Source organism: Muscardinus avellanarius (genome assembly GCF_963383645.1).
Source record: "Muscardinus avellanarius genome assembly, chromosome: 14".
NCBI lineage: Eukaryota > Metazoa > Chordata > Mammalia > Rodentia > Gliridae > Muscardinus > Muscardinus avellanarius.
This window is the reverse complement of record NC_137800.1, coordinates 47424368-47442758: the sequence shown is the minus strand read 5'-3', so window position 1 is coordinate 47442758 and position 18391 is coordinate 47424368. Positions and strand designations below refer to the sequence as shown.

The 18391-nt window shown below is 34.4% G+C and overlaps 1 protein-coding gene across 1 annotated transcript in view; it reads right to left on the bottom strand.

Annotated features, from left to right (window-relative positions):
- TNKS (tankyrase) overlaps positions 1–18391 on the bottom strand; it is a gene marked incomplete at both ends in the record, with an annotated part of 203175 nt that overhangs the window by 68321 nt on the left and 116463 nt on the right. The window contains 6 exons of the mRNA XM_080710638.1: positions 4512–4590; positions 4684–4775; positions 5981–6102; positions 9592–9778; positions 10278–10344; positions 12015–12109. Coding sequence (XP_080566764.1) covers positions 4512–4590; positions 4684–4775; positions 5981–6102; positions 9592–9778; positions 10278–10344; positions 12015–12109 — 642 coding nt within the window. The remainder of the gene's footprint in view (positions 1–4511; positions 4591–4683; positions 4776–5980; positions 6103–9591; positions 9779–10277; positions 10345–12014; positions 12110–18391) is intronic.

Sequence of the window (18391 nt, the reverse complement as noted above, 5' to 3'; positions counted from 1 at the left end):
GTACTTCAGCATTTATTGTCAACTCACATCACAGCTTTTCCTTAACTGTAAACATATGTATGCCTCAATCTAAAGCTTGATTTCAAATAACCTCAGAATTGGAAATGGTCTATATTACCTTAGCAAGAGTAGCACTGTATTTTTTCCTTGTAAACCAGGACACGTTGAAAGTTAAAATAATAAAAAATAATCATTAATAGATCCATGAAAGATGAACCAAAGATAGGAATCTGAAACAGGTTCATTCCTGGAGGACAGAGATTAGAAGCTAGGGAACAGGTAATAGGCATAATGAAAACCTTTTGCTTAAAGATAAATATTATCTCTCTATCACCTCTCTTACCAAAATCTTAAAAAGCTAATTCTGTTGAATCAGTGTGTGTATATATATATATATATGATTTATATTGTATGTTAGATGATGTTTGGACAAAAGTAAGTGGCATTTAATGAGTTTGTTTGTTTGTTTTTTTGGTGGTACTGAGGTTCCTGGAAACCCTTCTATCTCTGGGCTACACCCCCAGACCTATTTTATTTTTATTTGGAATCAGGGTCTGTTAAGCCAGCGCGGCTAGCTTCGAACCTGCGCAATCCTCCTGTCTCTGCCTCCCAAGCACGTGAATTACAAGTGTGCGCCACCACAACCGGCTAAACTTCTACTTTTATCTCTCTAGAACGCCTTTTTCAAAAGCTACTAAAGCCTGCATAAAAAAAAAAAAAAATTCCAAATTAGGTTTTCTCATCTGCTTTAATTTCTCTGTAGTACTAATCACCTGTTGCTTCTTCACATTTCCACTGCACTCTGTAGACAATATCACAAACCCTTCTGTTTTCTCTTCCTAGGAATTACTGATCTATAAACATTGGGAATCCTTAATGAGTATTTCTCTAACTCTGAATTCATCTTTCCATGCTTTCTAATCTTAAATTCTTTTTTATACTTGAATGTTATATTTTCAGCAGCTGCTTGTACCCAAATGTCCCTTTATCATTTCAAAAAGTATAAAATTATGAAGGCATAAGAAACCAGTATTTCAGGTTTTCTTACTTCCATTAATTGTACCATAAATTTCTTTCTTTTCTTTTCTTCCCTCCCCCCCCCTCCTCCTCCTCCTCTTCCTCCTTCTCCTCCTCCTTCTACTTCTTTTTTTTGCAATACTGGGGGATTGAACCCAAGGGCATTCTACCTCTGAGCTACATCCCCAGCTCTATTTTTTATTCTTTATTTTTTGAAACAGAATCTCACTAAGTTGCACAGGGCCTCACTAAGTAGCTGAGGCTGGCTGCAAACTTGCAATCCTGTCTCAGCCTCCCAAGTACTGAAGTTACAAGCGTGTGCCATTACACCCAACTTGTACCATAATTTCCTAATTACATTCTAACACTAATTCATTTATAGGTCATAAAATAATTCCTTCCTAGAGCTGAGCGTGGTGGTACACACTTGCAATCCCAGCATTTGGGAAGCTGAGACAAAAGGATCATGGTTCCTGGACAGCCTCAGCTATTTAGTGAGGCCTTCTGAAAGTTAGTGAGACTTTGATTCAAAGTACAGAATTAAAAAGTAGGGTTGGTGGTGTACCTTGGAGATAGAATGCCCCTGGGTTCCGTCCCCAGTAACAGAAAAAAAAAAAAATCCTTTCTAAACGATTTTCAGGTTTTCTTCCCTCTTCATTACTAATATCATTAAATTCATTAAGGATTATACCACGTTCAGTAACTGTATTTGCCTCCAAAATGGAATTTTCCACAGTATGCAGAACAATTTTGATCATTTTGCATGCTAATATTTATTGAGGTGGATCAAAACTAAATAAACGGATTTGACATATAAGTCTTGCTAAATTTTTGCAAGGCTCCAAGAAATTTAATTGAAGGTTGCAAACCTAGAAAGTGGAAGTTTACATATTCAAAAGTATGCCCATCTAGGTTATATCTTCAGTACATTTACTTTAACATGCACAGTACAAAATGAACCTGAAATTTATATTTATCATCAACATCTGGCCTAAAAAATGTTTCAATCTATAAAAATATTACTAAGATTTTCTATGTAAAACAAATTTATTTATGGTGATTTTTCCTTTCCCAATTCTTCTTCCTTATTCTGAGAAACCTACTCTTCAAGAGGAAGGGAAAACATAGGGTGGTACATGCCATGTCAAAGGGCTGAATCTTAATTAAAGGGTGATGCTGCTTATTCAAAAGGTATTATTTCTAGAGTAAAAAGAAATCATGTGTTGCTTGAAAATCAAATAGACAAGTTTCCCAGAAAGAAAACTTTAAGCAAGCAAAAGCTGGGCCCAAAAGTTTTTACTAACATATTAATCATTGGATGCACCACCCTAAGAAGTTGATAGGGCATATGAAACTGACTGACAGCATATTATAGCATGGTGATATGGTAAACATACTTACTGGTTTGTTACTTTGGCTTAAAAGTATGATTATTTCGCATTTTTAAATATTCAACAGCAAGAATTCTCCTAAAGACTATGGAGAATATGCCAGGCTAGAAGTCATTCTGTATCACTGCCAGGGTATTTAAAATTATACTTGCTCCACAGATGAACGAAGATGTTATTGACTGTGCTCAGGTACACAGATTCAGATCCATGAATCTAGAGCAAAGCTGACTAAGACAGGCTATAAAATAATGTTATTTTTCATTTAATCTTTCTTAAATAAAATGACTTAAAGGGAGACAATAAAAAGATATTTTTCTCAAAGGGCATTTTTCATAATTTTTCAATAGTATTATAAATGCCATAAATATTTACAAAAATAGTTCACTGATAAACATGGTATTTGTAAGTATAGCAGAACGCCCACTTAGCACTTTCAGCTTGGCAAAATAAGACAAAATTATTTATGTAATAATGTATTAGCAGTATAAAATAGGTAATAAATCTGTAAAAACCATTTCCTTTTATTCTAGCTCATCTTGATTTTTTAATTAAAAGCATTAAATGTCCTTTTAAAGCAGTCATATATGAATTTTTGGATCACATACCCTGTGAGTAATAATGTTTTGAGAATCCTTTCAAAGTATATATACATGGTTCATTTGTAAAATAACCAAGATGAGCTAAAATAGTATATTATAAATACATATAAAACTCATAGTAGCAGAGAAATTACAAAGAACTGGAAAAAGATGAAATAACTAAAACTAAAAAAAAATTAATTGCTATGGTACCAAATATCTTTTGGTTCTATTTAAAACTATTTTTAAAATACAGGAATTTGGTAGTGTGATTCTGAGTTCAATTCTGAAGGGAAATTCCAATGGCTACATTAGCTGAAAAGATTTCACATAGATGTGTGGAGTTAATGAAAGAAATGCATTGTTAATTGTTCATACTAAACTACAATGTATGTATGTTTGTTTGTTTAATTTATTTATTTTGTGGGTTTGAGGATGGAACCCAAGAGCATTCAAACTCCGAGCTACACCCCCTTCCCTATGTTTTATTCTTTATTTTGAAACCGAGTCTCACTGACTTTCAGAGGGCCTCACTAAGTAGCTAAAGCTGTCTGTGAACCGCGATCCTCTGGTCTCAGCCTTCCGATTGCTGGAATTACAAGCGTATGCCAACATGCCCAGTTACAATGTTTATTTTAATGTGATTAATAATTATGCCAAGGTTTTAAATAAAATTCTGCAAGTAAAATTCCATCTTTCCTGATGTTCTGGCTAAGTTATTTGGAGGTGTTGAATTATAATGTTTTTACTATGTTAAACTGTTAAACACACACACACACACACACACACACACACACACACACATACACACACACACGACCTAACTTGGAGGCTGAGACAGGAGGATCACAGGTTTGTGGTGACCAGCCTAAGCTACTTTGTGAGACCCTCCCCAACGTAGTGAGACCCTGTTTCAAAATAAGGAATAAAAATCAGGGCTGGGGTGTAGCTCAGAGGTAGAATACCTCTGGGTTCAATCTCCAGTAACACAAAAAAATAAAATACCAAAAACACCTAAAGCTAGATGTGGTGGTGCACACTTGTAATCCCAGTACTTTGGAGGCTGAGACAGGAGGATCACACGTTGCTGGCCAGCCTCAGCAACAATGTGAGGTCCTCTACAACTTAGTGAGACTTAGTTTCAAAATAAAATAAAAATAAAAATAAAAATAAAATAGGGTTTGGGGTATAGCTCAAAGGTAGAATGGCTCTGGGTTCAACCTCTAGTACCACACACACACACACACACACACACACACAAACACACACACCAATAACACACACACACACACACACACACACACACACACACACCAATAACAAAAACAGTGCCACCAACAACAAACCCCAAAAGGAAAAACAACAAAAATCCCTAAAACTCTACCTAAAAAAAGATAGAAAATTCCGTTTTTATGTTTTTAAATTATGTAGTATAATGGATAGTATGTATACTATTTTTTAACAAAGTCATAGAACATTTTCTAGAGCTTTTTTAAAAAGCAGTTACTTTCTGTGTGTGCCTTACCTTTGCTCCATGTTTATGCAGAACTTCCATGACATCATTATGAGCTCTTTCTGCAGCAACATGCAGGGGAGTCATGAAACTATGGCGAGGAGAAAAGGAAAAGGTAATTTCCTCTCTAGCTTTTACTGCATTTCCTCCTTAAGAAATGAATAACTCCTGTAAGTGCACTTACTCTTTATTTTTTTCATTGACATTTGCTCCTTTTCTAAGTAACAATTCTGTCACTTGTTTTCGTTTGGGATGCATGGAGGCCACAGCACAGTGCTATAAAGTAAACAAAACTAAGTTAATAAACTATTTAAAAGTACATTTCTGAATTAAATAGCATCTGTTGACCATTTAGAACATTAGCATTTCAAAGAGCATCAAACATAATATTATACATATGAGACAATGAGTATTCCTTTTCTTTTTCTGTTTTTTTTTTTTTGGGGGGGCAGGTCTGGGGATGGAACCCAATGGCATTCGACCTCCTAGCAACAACCCCTGCCCTATCTTTTACTCTTTATTTTGAAACAGGGTCTCACTAAGTTGCGGAGGGCCTCACTAAGTAGCTGAGGCTGTCCTTGAACCATAATCCTCTGGTCTCAGCCTCCTGAATGTTGGGATTACAAGTGTGCGCCACCACGCCCAGCAATATTCCTTTTCTAAACATTGTAAGTATAAAATATAAGTCTTTAAAGCAATATGAAATTATGCTTTTAGTTAGGCATTAAGATACTTTATTTTTTATTTTAGCTAATAAATAATTATTCAGCATATATTCCATTAAAAGCAGTGGAACACGCCTCCTTGAAGCTACAGAAACATATATTATTCAAGCCTTCATATGGATAACAGCTATACAAGTCTGTACTTCTCAAACTTTTCCACTAATATACTCCCCAAACCACAGGAGAATAAATAAGCACATATGGCCAGTTATTGGCAAGAACGTTATAAACCTGAAGCAATTTTGAGAAATAATAAATAGTTTTAAGGGAAATCGGTATATTCTCGAATAAACTATAACCTCACCATTTTTCAGCATGAATATAATCAATTATTTAAGTACAACTAATCAAAAGAATAATATAATTAGTTTTGAAAACACACTTTAATGTCCATCAGAAAACAAATATAAAAGTATTTATCTAGCCAACACACACAGCAAAGAAGGTTCTACTAGGAAGATCACATCTTACATTTTATGAAAGCACTGGCCACAAAGGTAGATTTGTTATAATATCATTGGGTAAACACAGAGGTAAAATAATTTCCAAATCAAGGTAGGGTAAATATCTCTTCTTTCAACCCTGAAAAGAATCTTCTCATAAACAAATTGAAAAATTTATGCAGCCAACATTAAAATTTATATTTTTGGAATTCCAGATAGTAAAGTTACTTGAAGGTTTTTAAAATAAAAAGCATTATTTTGGGATTGCACTACTGTTACTGATCCAAGGAATGAATTAATAATAAAATCTTACCAGTGCTGTTTCATGAGATTGTGGCTGTTTGAAATTAATGATTTCCAAAGCAAGTGTTTTTTTAACCTTGGCTAGGTCTGCTTCTCTGGCTGCTTGTAGTAAAGAATGACCTTTAAATTCATCTGTCAATAAAATAATGTCATGTAATAAATTTAAATGTATAAAAATCCTTAGGATGATTATATATAAGTAGGAAAATTATTAACTTTACATGTTCCTGTACTTCATCAAAACCAGTAATGACAATAATAATATAAAAGATGAAAGTAGATTAATGAAAAACTTTGAAATATATGCCCTGGAATAAGACTGTTTCAAACTATTAAAGTTCATACATATTCACATACAGAAATACTAATGACAACAAGGTTTTTTTAAAATAGACAAGGTAAATATTTGCCAAAAGAAAGCCAGTTAAATAATAGATGAACACATACACTGGAAGATTTTATGACTCTTAAGGAGTAGCCAAGCGGGGCGTGGTGGCAAAGCTTGTAATCCCAGCATTTGGGAGGCTGAGACAGGGGATCAGGGTTTGAGGACAGCCTCAGCTACTTAGTGAGGCCCTTTGCAATTTAGTGAGACCCTGTTTCAAAATAAAGGATGAAAAACAGGGCTGGTTATATAACTTGGAGATAGAATGCCCCTGGGTTCCATCCCCAGTAACACACACACAAACACACACACACACACACACACACACACACACACACACACACACACACACGTAGCCAAAGAGAAAGGATAGGCTGATCTAATTTTTATGTAATATTACTATTCTTGCCACCACAAGTGAATACAAGTAATGGAATAAAAAAAAGGCATATAAGCCAGGTGTGGTGGCACATATTTGTAATCCCAGTACTTGCGAGGCTGAGGCAAGAGAATTATAGATTCGAATTCAGCCTTAGCAACAAATTAAAAAATAAAATAGGCTGGGGATATAGCTCAGAAGTAGAGTGCCTCTGGATTCAATTTCCAGTACTACCAAGAAAATGAAAAAAAGAAAAAAAATAGAAATTTAGAGTGACTATTTAACAGAGGAAAGAAGAATTGAAATATGGGAAAACTACAGTTTGAAAAAATTTCAAAGAGCTGTTAATCAATTATGTCTTGGTGTTCTATATTTAGAATACTTAGAAAAACTTAAATCAAGGTTAATTTTATAGGTGTCCTATATATAGGATGCTGGGACATCTATTATTTTCATAATTAAGAAAAATTTTAAAAATCTAAATTAAGTATATAAATAAAAATTTAGCAATCTTTTTTTATTAAGCACACATTATTAAGCACACAGTCTTATTTTCCAGTTTACAAATTTGGTTTACGTTTTAATATACCATCTTATTAACCAAAAAAGAAAAGAAAAAGATGCAAGTGGTATACGATAATATATTACATAACAATTTTCTTTTTCTTTTTCCTCTCTCATGTCTTCTGAGAGTCCCATCACATTTTTCTCTCAAAAGATAGGAGAGACACATAGACACCTGTGCATAATACAGCATGTCTTATTTATTACTGCTCATTGTTCAATGTCTTAGTTTACTTTTTTCCTGACCTTCCTCATTATTGTGTTAGGATTCCTAACTAAGAGCTGAAGTCCACAGCATTGCATTTAGCTTTATCACAAGACATATCATCAATATCCTATTTACTGTGGTAGTCTCATCATCTAGCACTAAGATGTTACTTATTTGAAAACCAAAATAAATTTAAATTTCCACTTAAGATAAAAATTGCAACAACTTCTTCCTATTTAACATAAACTAGTTTAAAACCTGTTTAAATAAAATTATACCAGCACCATTTTTATTACATTTTTTTCTTATCACTTAGCAAAGATTTTCTTAGGTGGTTTCTGTTTGTTTTTTGTTTGTTTGTTTGTTTGTTTGCAGTACTGGGGATGGAAGCCAGAGGCATTCTACCTCCAAGCTATTTTATTATTATTATTATTATTATTATTATTATTATTATTATTATTAACCCCCAGCCATATTTTTTATTCTTTATCTTGAAACTGGGTCTCGCTGATTTGCAAAGGGCCTCACTAAGTAGCTGAGGCTGTCCGCGAACCACAATCCTCCTGTTTCAGCCTTCCAAACACTGGGATTACAAGTGTGCACCAGCTAGGTTTCTGATTTAGAATACTAGATATAAGAAAAAAATACAGACCACTACACAAAATAAAAATTAGATAGGTGAGCCAACCATGAGAAGCAGGGAGGGGGAAGGGAATCAGGTAAATGCTAAATGAATGATTTGTACATGTATGCCTCTACCATCTTTTAACCCATTAAGATGTATAACTATAGTGCACCAATAAAAAAATTAAAAAGTTGTAATTATACGCAAAAAAAACTTGAAATTCCCACATGTTGAATTAAATATAGATCAGTACTGGATATAACAACAATATGTAATGTGACATACTGGGTGAGATTCTAGACAGAAAAGGGCCTTAGGCAGAACTGATGGATCTAAATAGATTATGGGCGTTAGTTAATAATGTTATCAATATTGGCTTACTAATTATGATAAATGTACCATACTAATATAAAATGCTAATAATACAAGAACTTGGGTATGGGGCATATGAAAACTCTATACAGCCAGGTGTGGTGGCGAATGTTTGTAATCCCCGTGCTTGGGAGGCAGAGATAGGAGGATCACGCAGGTTCGAAGCCAGGCTCTCTGGCTTAAGAGACCTGGTTTCCAAATTTTAAAAATATATATATAAAATAGGTCTGGGAGTGTAGCCCAGGGGTAGAACGGTTTCCAGGAACCCCAGTACCACCAAAGGAAAAAAAAAAAAATAAACCCTCTCTAGACTACCTTCATAAATTTCTGTATATCTAAAACTAATACAAAAATTTATTTAAAAATATATTCATATATACATATATGTGGGTAATATATTTTAGCATTTGAGAAGATCTTCTCTATCAAATCATAAATCTTATCTCACATTTGGGTGAATGATTATTCTTTGGCCATGACACACATAATATATAAAAATAGGATAGTGCAACTTTGCAGAGCTAGGGGAAAAATGAGTGCTTGATGTTAGATATCATGTATTACTGCCAATATATGAATATAAATTCTATGAGCTAACAGGTTTGTTCTGGTCTGTACACTACTATGTGTAGAAAGTATTCAATAAATACTGGTTGACTGACTCATCCTTATTAGCCTAAAAAAAAACGGGCTATATTTGAATATGTGTAAAGGTATGAATGTGGCACGGTCAACCTGGACACTCATTGTGGGGGGAAAAGGGAAGTGGGTGGGGGGGCGCCAAGAACTATCTGAATGTATGCCATTTTCAATATGATCCACATAAAAATAAAAAATAATTTAAAAATAAAGAGCCTAAGTATATGAATAAAAATTAAACTTGAAAAATATAAATATACTGTATATATCTAAGATTCCTGTTGAGTTCATGAAATATAATTAGAAATGAGGATTATAAACTTGTAGGTAAATTTGTAAACATGGAAGGTTTATCTAAATTAGACAACATATTAGCTGTAAAAACTAAATAGAAGTAAAATATTTCAATTTATAACTAGCAATATTGATTCCAGGATAGAAATACGTACAAGTCAATCTCTCTCGAAGCTCAGGAGTTGGAGCCATATCCACAGCACTTTTGCCATGACAGTTGACTAACGTAGGATCAGCACCATGGCTAAGTAACAAAGAGCAGACCTCTACACGATTTTTAGAAGCAGCCTCGTGTAGTGGGGTGAACTGCCAGAGATCCATAGCATTAACACAAGCTCCATGCTGTATCAAGAAAAATGTTTTAGATCAGAAAGCACTTCACTGGGGAAATCAAACTCAGAAAGCATTTATTTCACTATAATTTTAGTTATAACTTTAAAAAAGTGATTGTTTTAATTTCAGTTTTTAAGAGATTTAAAAATATTATTAGCCAGCCACATGTTTCCTCTCATAAGAGGCATTTTAGATAATGGTAGAGAAACTCCAGTAGCGGGGGAGTAAGAGGAAGGATCAATGAAGGAGTCACTTCAAGTGACATTCTGTACATATTTAAGAATACCAATGCCTATCTCAGTTGCATATAAGGGAAGAGGGTTGGGGAGGGAGTTAGGAAAGCTCATCGAGTGCTGTGTGCATGTACATCACCATCAGTATGAACCACATTATGATGCGAGACTGTAATGCACCAATTAAAGTATACAAATAGTGAAAAACTCTTATTGTTCAAAAACACACAAAGTGGCATGTATAAAGAAAAGCATATTTTGGCTTTTTTTTTTACCTTTAACAGTAGTTCCGTAACTTCATAGTGCCCATAGGAACATGCGTTATGAAGAGGCACAAGTCCACTAGATGGAAAGAGGCAAAAGAAAACACAAATTCTACACATCAAACCGTCCCTTATCTATGAAGTGCTCAGAAACAAAACCTAGTGAATCTCAACAAAATTATATTAAAACATTTTAATATACTTAATATAGAATTCAAAGCATGGCTATGTTAGGATCTTTCATATTTATTTTTTTGAGTTTATTTTCTGTATAATCCTTAAAGAGAATGATAAAAACATCAATAAGAAGAACAGTTAGGTAAAAGATACTTATATGCTATTTGATAATTGTATGCCCTATATATCAATTATTTACAAGAAATGTTTACTGGTAGTGAGTTAAATGCTAACATTTTAATTCATTTTCATGGTGATTTCCTGAATAAAAATTAAATATCCAAACTTGAAACTTGCATATCAAAATATTCTGAGTAAAAACAGAAACGTTTTTGTGGTGTACTTCCCATCTGTTTTTAAACATGTACAGGAAAATAAATATGTATAAAAGCATCAGGGATCTATGTTCCTAAACTATTGAGAGACCATACACATATGGCACAAAAGTGGTACAGGCAAGGGAGAAACAGCACCGAGAAAAGTAGATAAATGCATTAATTCTTCTTCTTATAAGTGCCTTTAAGAACCAAGTTCATTTCTTTTTCCTAACATAAAAGGGGGCAAAAATGAAAGAAACCGCCGGGCGTGGTGGCGCACGCTTGTAATCCCCACGCTTGGGAGGTGGAGACAGGAGGATCACGCAGGTTCGAAGCCAGCCGCGCTGGCTTAAGAGACCCTGTTTCTAAATAAAAAAGTATAAAATAGGTCTGGGAGTGTAGCCCGGAGGTAGAAGGGCTTCCAGGAACCCCGATACCACCAAATAATAATAATAATAATAATAATAATAATAATAATAATAATAATAATAATAAAATGAAAGAAACCCCTCTTCAAGGCATCTCTTTTTTATGTTGTAAATAACAAAAGTATAATTTACCTTGCTTGAGTAGTCATTTACCTTTTAGATCTTAAGGTGAGATAATGAGAAATGTTAGCCCTTCCTATAGGATAGCAAGCCCATATTCAAATATCCCTAGAGGCCAGATAGGAAACTGGCACAAAGTTTTCCAAAATTCACCTACTCATAAAATCAACGACATAACTACTTTCTTGGTTCCCAGCCTTTCTCTGCCCATATCAACCTTCATAAGGACCTTCTGGGTCTTCTCAGTTTAGATGTCTAAGACTGCATCAGAATCCCCCTCCCCTTACAAATTAGAATATTATGTAGTTATGATTTTGGTTTATTAATCAGAGATAACCCTTTAGTACCTGATGAATATGATAGCTATGCTATTAGCTATGCTACTAATAGATTATAGAATCTATTAAATTAGATTTTAATTTGTTTTATCTTTCTGAAATGCAACTTAAGAGTTGAAAAATAATTATTGCAATGACATAAAATTTAGCTTCAAATAATAGAACTGCAATAAAATTAACTGATTTAGGAAATTATTATGAGAATCTTCATAAGTACATGAAAATAAAATCTGAAATCAAAGTTGTTAACATTCTTAATGAATGGGATATGATTTCTTTGAGCTTAGAATTTTAGAATGCCATCTGATCAAAAAAAGCATAATAATCCATACAATAAATCATTAAAAAGAAATAGATTAATATACCTACCCTTTATCTTTTGCATGAACATCAGCACCATGCTGAAGAAGAAGTTGAACTATCCGAACTCTGTTATAGCCCGCTGCTAGGTGTAAAGGAGTAGACTAAAAAGGAAAAAACAAAACAAAACAAAACATCTCTTTAGATTTAAATAAAACTTCTATTTAATCCATGTTTATTTAGATTTAAATACTACGTAAGTTAATAATAAAAAATATCAGGTTGAAATGCCCCAAATCCACATTTTATACCTGGATGAGACATAGTTCACTGTACTTGGCTGAAAATCCTAACATTATGGCCACCTGCTATGGTTTAAATTTGGGCTGTCTATACCAAAAACTCATTGGTTCCCAATGCAACAGAGTCAAGAAATGATGGAGCCTTTAAGAGGAGACTTTTTTTTTGTAGAAATGACTTACTGCTCTGGATGGACTGAATTCGTTATCAAAAGAACAGGCTATTATAAAGCAAGTATGGCTGTCTCAGCTCAATCTCTTCTTCTCTCTCCATGTGGTCTCAATACCCCCTCTCCATATACATATACACACGTACACACACTCATGCTTCTGCCATGGGATACCACTGTTCGTGTTAGGACCTTCTGTCCAGAAGAATTATGAGCCAAATAATCTTGTCTTTCTATATAACCTAGAGTCAGGTATTTTGCTCTAGCAACAAAAAATGTACTAAGACACCATCCATCTATGTTTCATGGCTGTTTCTCAAGGCCTTCAGTGATCAACACCTACCCTATGTTTACCTCTTTTTTTTTCCAATATGAACCATTATTTTTCTCCTGGGAAGTCATATCAGGAATCATTCTCGTTATAAATGGAAACATTCTTCTTTATTCCATTTAAGTCCCTGTCCTTCCACACTTTTAACTTTTAAATCCCAATTCTATCATAAAACGTTATCTATGTTATCTAAAGATCTAATTTGCAAAATTTCTTTAGTAGGAAAGACTGAATTAGCATCCCAAAAAAATGATTTGAAGAAACTTGAGTGGAAGCCAAAAGGGCATTATTCATTTAATATGGCTCAAAACTAATTTAATACATGAATGTAATGAAATATGAAAAGGTAGTATTTAATCTTCTATTTTTTTGGGGGGGTATAGGGATGGAACCCAGGGGCATACGACCTCCGAGCTATACCCCCTGCCCTATTTTTTAATTCTTTATCTTGAAACAGGGTCTCACTAAGTTGAAGAGGGCCTCACTAAGTAGCTGAGGCTGTACATGAACCGTGATCCTTTGGTCTCAGCCTCCCGAATGCTGAGATTACTAGCGTGCGCCACCATGTGTGGCTTTAATCTTCTATTTTTTTGTACCACAAATACAGTATAAATACAAGAGAAAAGTATGGTTTCTTCCTAACTAAATCCTACCACATTTTAATATGAACCAAGCTATTAAGAGGCTCTCTCCTAAATTTTAAAAATTAAAGTAGTCAAACTTTCCATCGTTTTTAAAAAAATCAAAAATAACTTCATTTTAATTAAAAACTACTCTACAATGATGATAATTTTCTCTTTGTCCATTTAAAGTTTAAATACTATAATAGTTTTTCATAAGGCTCTAATATACTTTAATGTATTCTCTTTCATTTTTAGTGTATCTTGAGATTTAACAAGACTTGTAATTTACTTTCATCACCTATTCCAAATCTCAAGATACAAAAGAATTACTACATACTGTGCTATTACTTCTCTTGAAATATTCCATAAGTTTTATGTATTCTCAAAATCTTTAAGTTTAAAAATATTTTAAACAATACACAGTTATCAATGAGGAGATGAAATAAATTAGGAGAATTCTGAATATGAAAGCCATACTATGTGTCTCAGCTTCTTCATGTGTAAAATAGCAATAAAATCATCCATCCTACCTCAATAACTTCTGGAAATAAAGCTTTTGCACATACATAAACACTTTTAAAATACAAAATACCATATATAAAAAAGAAGTAAAATTTGTGTACTACTTCTAATACTCTTACTTTATCTTCATTTTCCAAAGATATTTTTGCTGCTTCTCTGTCTTATATCTTGCATTGTTTCAGCAACAAAAATCCCAGGACTGTAATCACTTCAGAGGTTTCCACATATATGTGTTAATCAGTCCTATCTGAAAACTGTAAGGGATCCTGTGCTTGTTCACCACCATGGTCTCCCACATTTTCCTCACATCAAGATCTGCATTTAGACCTGGGAATTCTTTCTAGGAGGTAAAGTACAGCAAATATATGCAGCTCACCTTATTTGTTGCCTTTTTTTTTTTTTAAGTGGTACTGGGGATGGAACCCTTCTACCACCAGGCTACACTCCCAGACTTAAATTTAATATTTTATTTGGAAACAGGGTCTCTTAAACCAGGGAGGCTGGCTTTGAACCTGCTCGATCCTCCTGTCTCCGCCTCCCAAGCACAGGGATTACAAGTGTGCTTCACCACGCCTAGCAATTTGTTGCCTTTTTTGAGGGATCATTGCCATGGACTGCTTAATGCTCAATGTCTGAAAACTATTTTTTTTATATATTTTGTCTATTTTGTCTGTTTTTTTTTTTTTAAAGCTATTTCTGGAAAAAAGGTAAATCTAGTCTTTTTTACACCATCTTGGCTCACTTTTGTGGTACTGGGGATGGAACTCAGGGGCATTCTACCTCCAGGCTATTCCTGAGTCCTATTTCTTATTCTTTATTTTGAAACAAGGTCTCACGAAGTTGCAGAGGGCCTAAGTAACTGAGGCTGGCCACGAACCATGATCCTAGTATCTCAGCCACTCAAATACTGAGATTACAAGCATGTGCCACCACACCCAGCAAGATTTTTCTTTTAATAAAATGTCTTAAATAATTTTATTCATATAGAATTGATTCAATGCATTTTACTTCTGAAAATGAACAAATTCCCTAAATGAATGAAAATATACACATATGAATCTTTTTTTTTTTTTTTTTTTGGTGGTTCTGGGGTTCCTGGAAGCCCTTCTACCTCTGGGCTACACTCCCAGACCTATTTTATATTTTTGAGACAGGGTCTCTTACACCAGCGCGGCTGGCTTCGAACCTGCGCGATCCTCCTGTCTCCGCCTCCCAAGCGCGGGATTACAAGCGTGCGCCACCACGCCCGGCTGAATCATTTTTTTAAAGGGCAAAATGTAAGAAAAATCATCGAATTTCCAGATTCCCATTTATAATGTTTATAATGCTTAAAAATGGTTATATATTTAGTTTTTAGGGGTTTTTTTTGGTGGTACTGGGGTTCCTGGAAGCCCTTCTACCTCTGGGATACACTCCCTTGGGCTACACTCCCAGACCTATTTTTTACTTTTTTTTTTATGTGGAAACAGGATCTCTTAAGCCAGCGAGGCTGGCTCCGAACCAGAGCGATCCTCCTGTCTCTGCCTCCCAAGCGCGAGGATTACAAGCGTGCGCCACCACGCCCGGCTATATATTTAGTTTTTAAGCTTGAAATTTATTTAATTCAGATAAACTAGGAGGCTCTAACTAACAAGGCAGAAAGTGATAGAAAATCTGAAATAAAGTGGCTGTGAAAAAAATGAACCTCAGTAAAGAGTTTCAAAAACAATTAGGAAGCAGAATTGATAGAATGATAACTGACTGATGTAGATATTGAAGGATATAGTACTTTCCAGTTTGAACATGACAATGATGAAGAAAAGAACCAAGGAAAGGAGAAGAGAAGAAACCCCAAGGGAAAGAATTGGAGATTTAGGTATATACAATTTAAAGTGTCTATATGATACTATAGTGGTAATGTCAGAGACCTTGAGTTATAAATACAGGATAAGAAGAGGTTCAGGCATTCATATAAAGTATCTTAGCATCTACCATGCATCTGAGAGTATATTAAATTCTAGGAATAGTGTAGTAACTAAGAAAAGCACAATACTTTTCTCTTAGAGATATTCTTATTCCTCAAAAACAAGTCCCTAAATGAAATGCAAATTATTTTTGTCAAAAAAGACAAAAGCTGAGGAAACAAAAAAGGTAGAGAAAACAAAGGAAGTATATAATTTTGAGAAATGAAAATAAAAATCAGTGATTCAACGTAGTGTACAAGATTGAGGGAGACCCTAAGAACGACAGTCTAATCTCAAAGCCAGCAGAAGGCAGGAAATAATGAACACTGGAGTAGAAATAAATAAAATAGAAAATAAAAAATACAAAGGATTGACAAAACAAAAAGCTAGTTTTTTGAAACGATTAACAAGATTGACAAATCCTGAGCCAACCTAACCAAAAGAAAGAGAGAATCAACTCAAAGTATTAAAATCAGAAATAAAAAAGGAGACATAACCAGAGATGGGGAAATTCAGAGAATCATCAGAAACTATTTTGGAAATTTATATTCCAATAAACTGGAAAAATGGAAGAAATTGACAAATTTCTAAGCACATAAAACCTACCTAAACTGAACCAAGAAGATACAGAAAATGTAAACTGACCAATAGCAAGCAAAGAAATAGAAAAAGCACTAAAAATTCTGCCATCAAAGAAAATCCTGGGTCCAGATGGGTTTCCAAGTTTTAAAAACTTTTAGAGACAAACTAAACCCAATACTCCACAACTTGTTGCATAAAATTGAAAGAGATGGTATTCTTCCAAACTCCTTCTATGAGGCCAGTATTACATTAATACCAAAATCAAATAAAGATATCTGAAGAAAAGAAAATTACAGACAGACTAATATCATCAATAAACCCATATGTAAAATTCTAAACAAAATACTAGCTTTGCACATATAAAGCCCTATCAAGACAATTGTACACCATGACCAAGTTGGTTTCATCCCAGGAAAGCAAGGCTAGTGCAATATATGCAAGTCAATACATGTTATTCACAGGAATGGTATAGCGGATCATATGGTGGATTCATTCCCAGTTTTCTAAGGAATCTCGATACTGATCTCTATAGCGGATGAACTAGTTTGCACTCCCACCAACAGTGTAAAAGAGTTCCCTTTTCCCTACTTCCTCGCCAGCATTTGTTATTTGATTTCTTTATGCTTGCCACTCGGATTGGGATTAGATGAAATCTCAATGTAGTTTTGATTTGCATCTCCCTGATGGCTAATAATGCTGAACATCTTCCTGGGTATTTTTCCAAAGGGGTTGAAATGAGAGAACTACAGTAACATATGCATATTCATGTTCATAGCAGAACAATTCATAATAGCCAAAATATGGAACCAAGTTAAGTTTCCATCAACAGATGGACTGCAAAATTATGAGATATACACACAATTGAATTCTACTCAGCTATAAAGAAGAACAAAATCATGTCATTCGCAGGAAGATGAAAAGATCTGGGGAAGGTTATGTTAACTGAGGTCAGCCAAGCACAGAAAGAGAAGGGACATATGTTCTCTAATATGCCCAAACTTATGGAACATATGTTTTCTCTAATATGCCCAAACTAGGGAGTATTAGGAATACGAGAGGAACTCCAGATAATGGAGAGAAAACCTCATCAAAGCTAGAATGAAAGGGTAAGAGAGGAAGAAAATTGAGGTTGATCAATGGAGGAACTACATTCGAAAATGTATAAAAGTATGAATGTAGTATGGTTAACCTGGACACTCACTCTTGGGAGGGGGGAAAGGGAAGTGGCAGGAGGAGAGAGCACCAAGCACAGTCTGAATGTATGCCATTTTCAATATGATCCACATAAAAAAAGATACATGTTATTTAAATAAATAGAACTGAGAACAACAACAAAAAATCACATGATCATATCAATAGATGCTGAAAAAACATTCGAAAAGACCCAACACCCATTCATGTTAAAAACACTGTAGAAGTTGGGTGTGGTGGCACAAACTTGTAATCCCAGCATTTAGGAGGCTGACACAGGAGGATCCCAGTTTGCGGACAGCCCCAGATACTTAATGAGGTCCTTTGCAACTCAGTGAGACCTGTTTCAAAATAAGGAATAAAAAATAGGGCTGGGGGTGTAGCTCAGAGGTAGAATGCCTTTGGGTTCCATGCTCAGTACCACAAAAACAAAACAAAAATATTGCAGAAAGTTGGAATAAAAGGAATGTACCTCAACATCATTAAAGCAATATACAATAACCCCAAAGCCAACATCATATAGAACAGGGAAAAATGCAAGTATTCCCTTTAACATCAGGAACAAGACTAGGATGTCCACTATCACCACTCCTTTACAAAAGCCAGAGCAGTAAGACAGAAGAAGTATATCAAAGGAATTCAAATTAAAAAAAATTATCTTTATAGATGACACGATCCTTTATATATAAGATCCAAAAGCTCATCCAAAAGACTACTGGAGCTGATCAGCCAATTAAGTAAAGTATTGGGATACAAAATCAACCTAAAGAAATCAGTACCTTTCC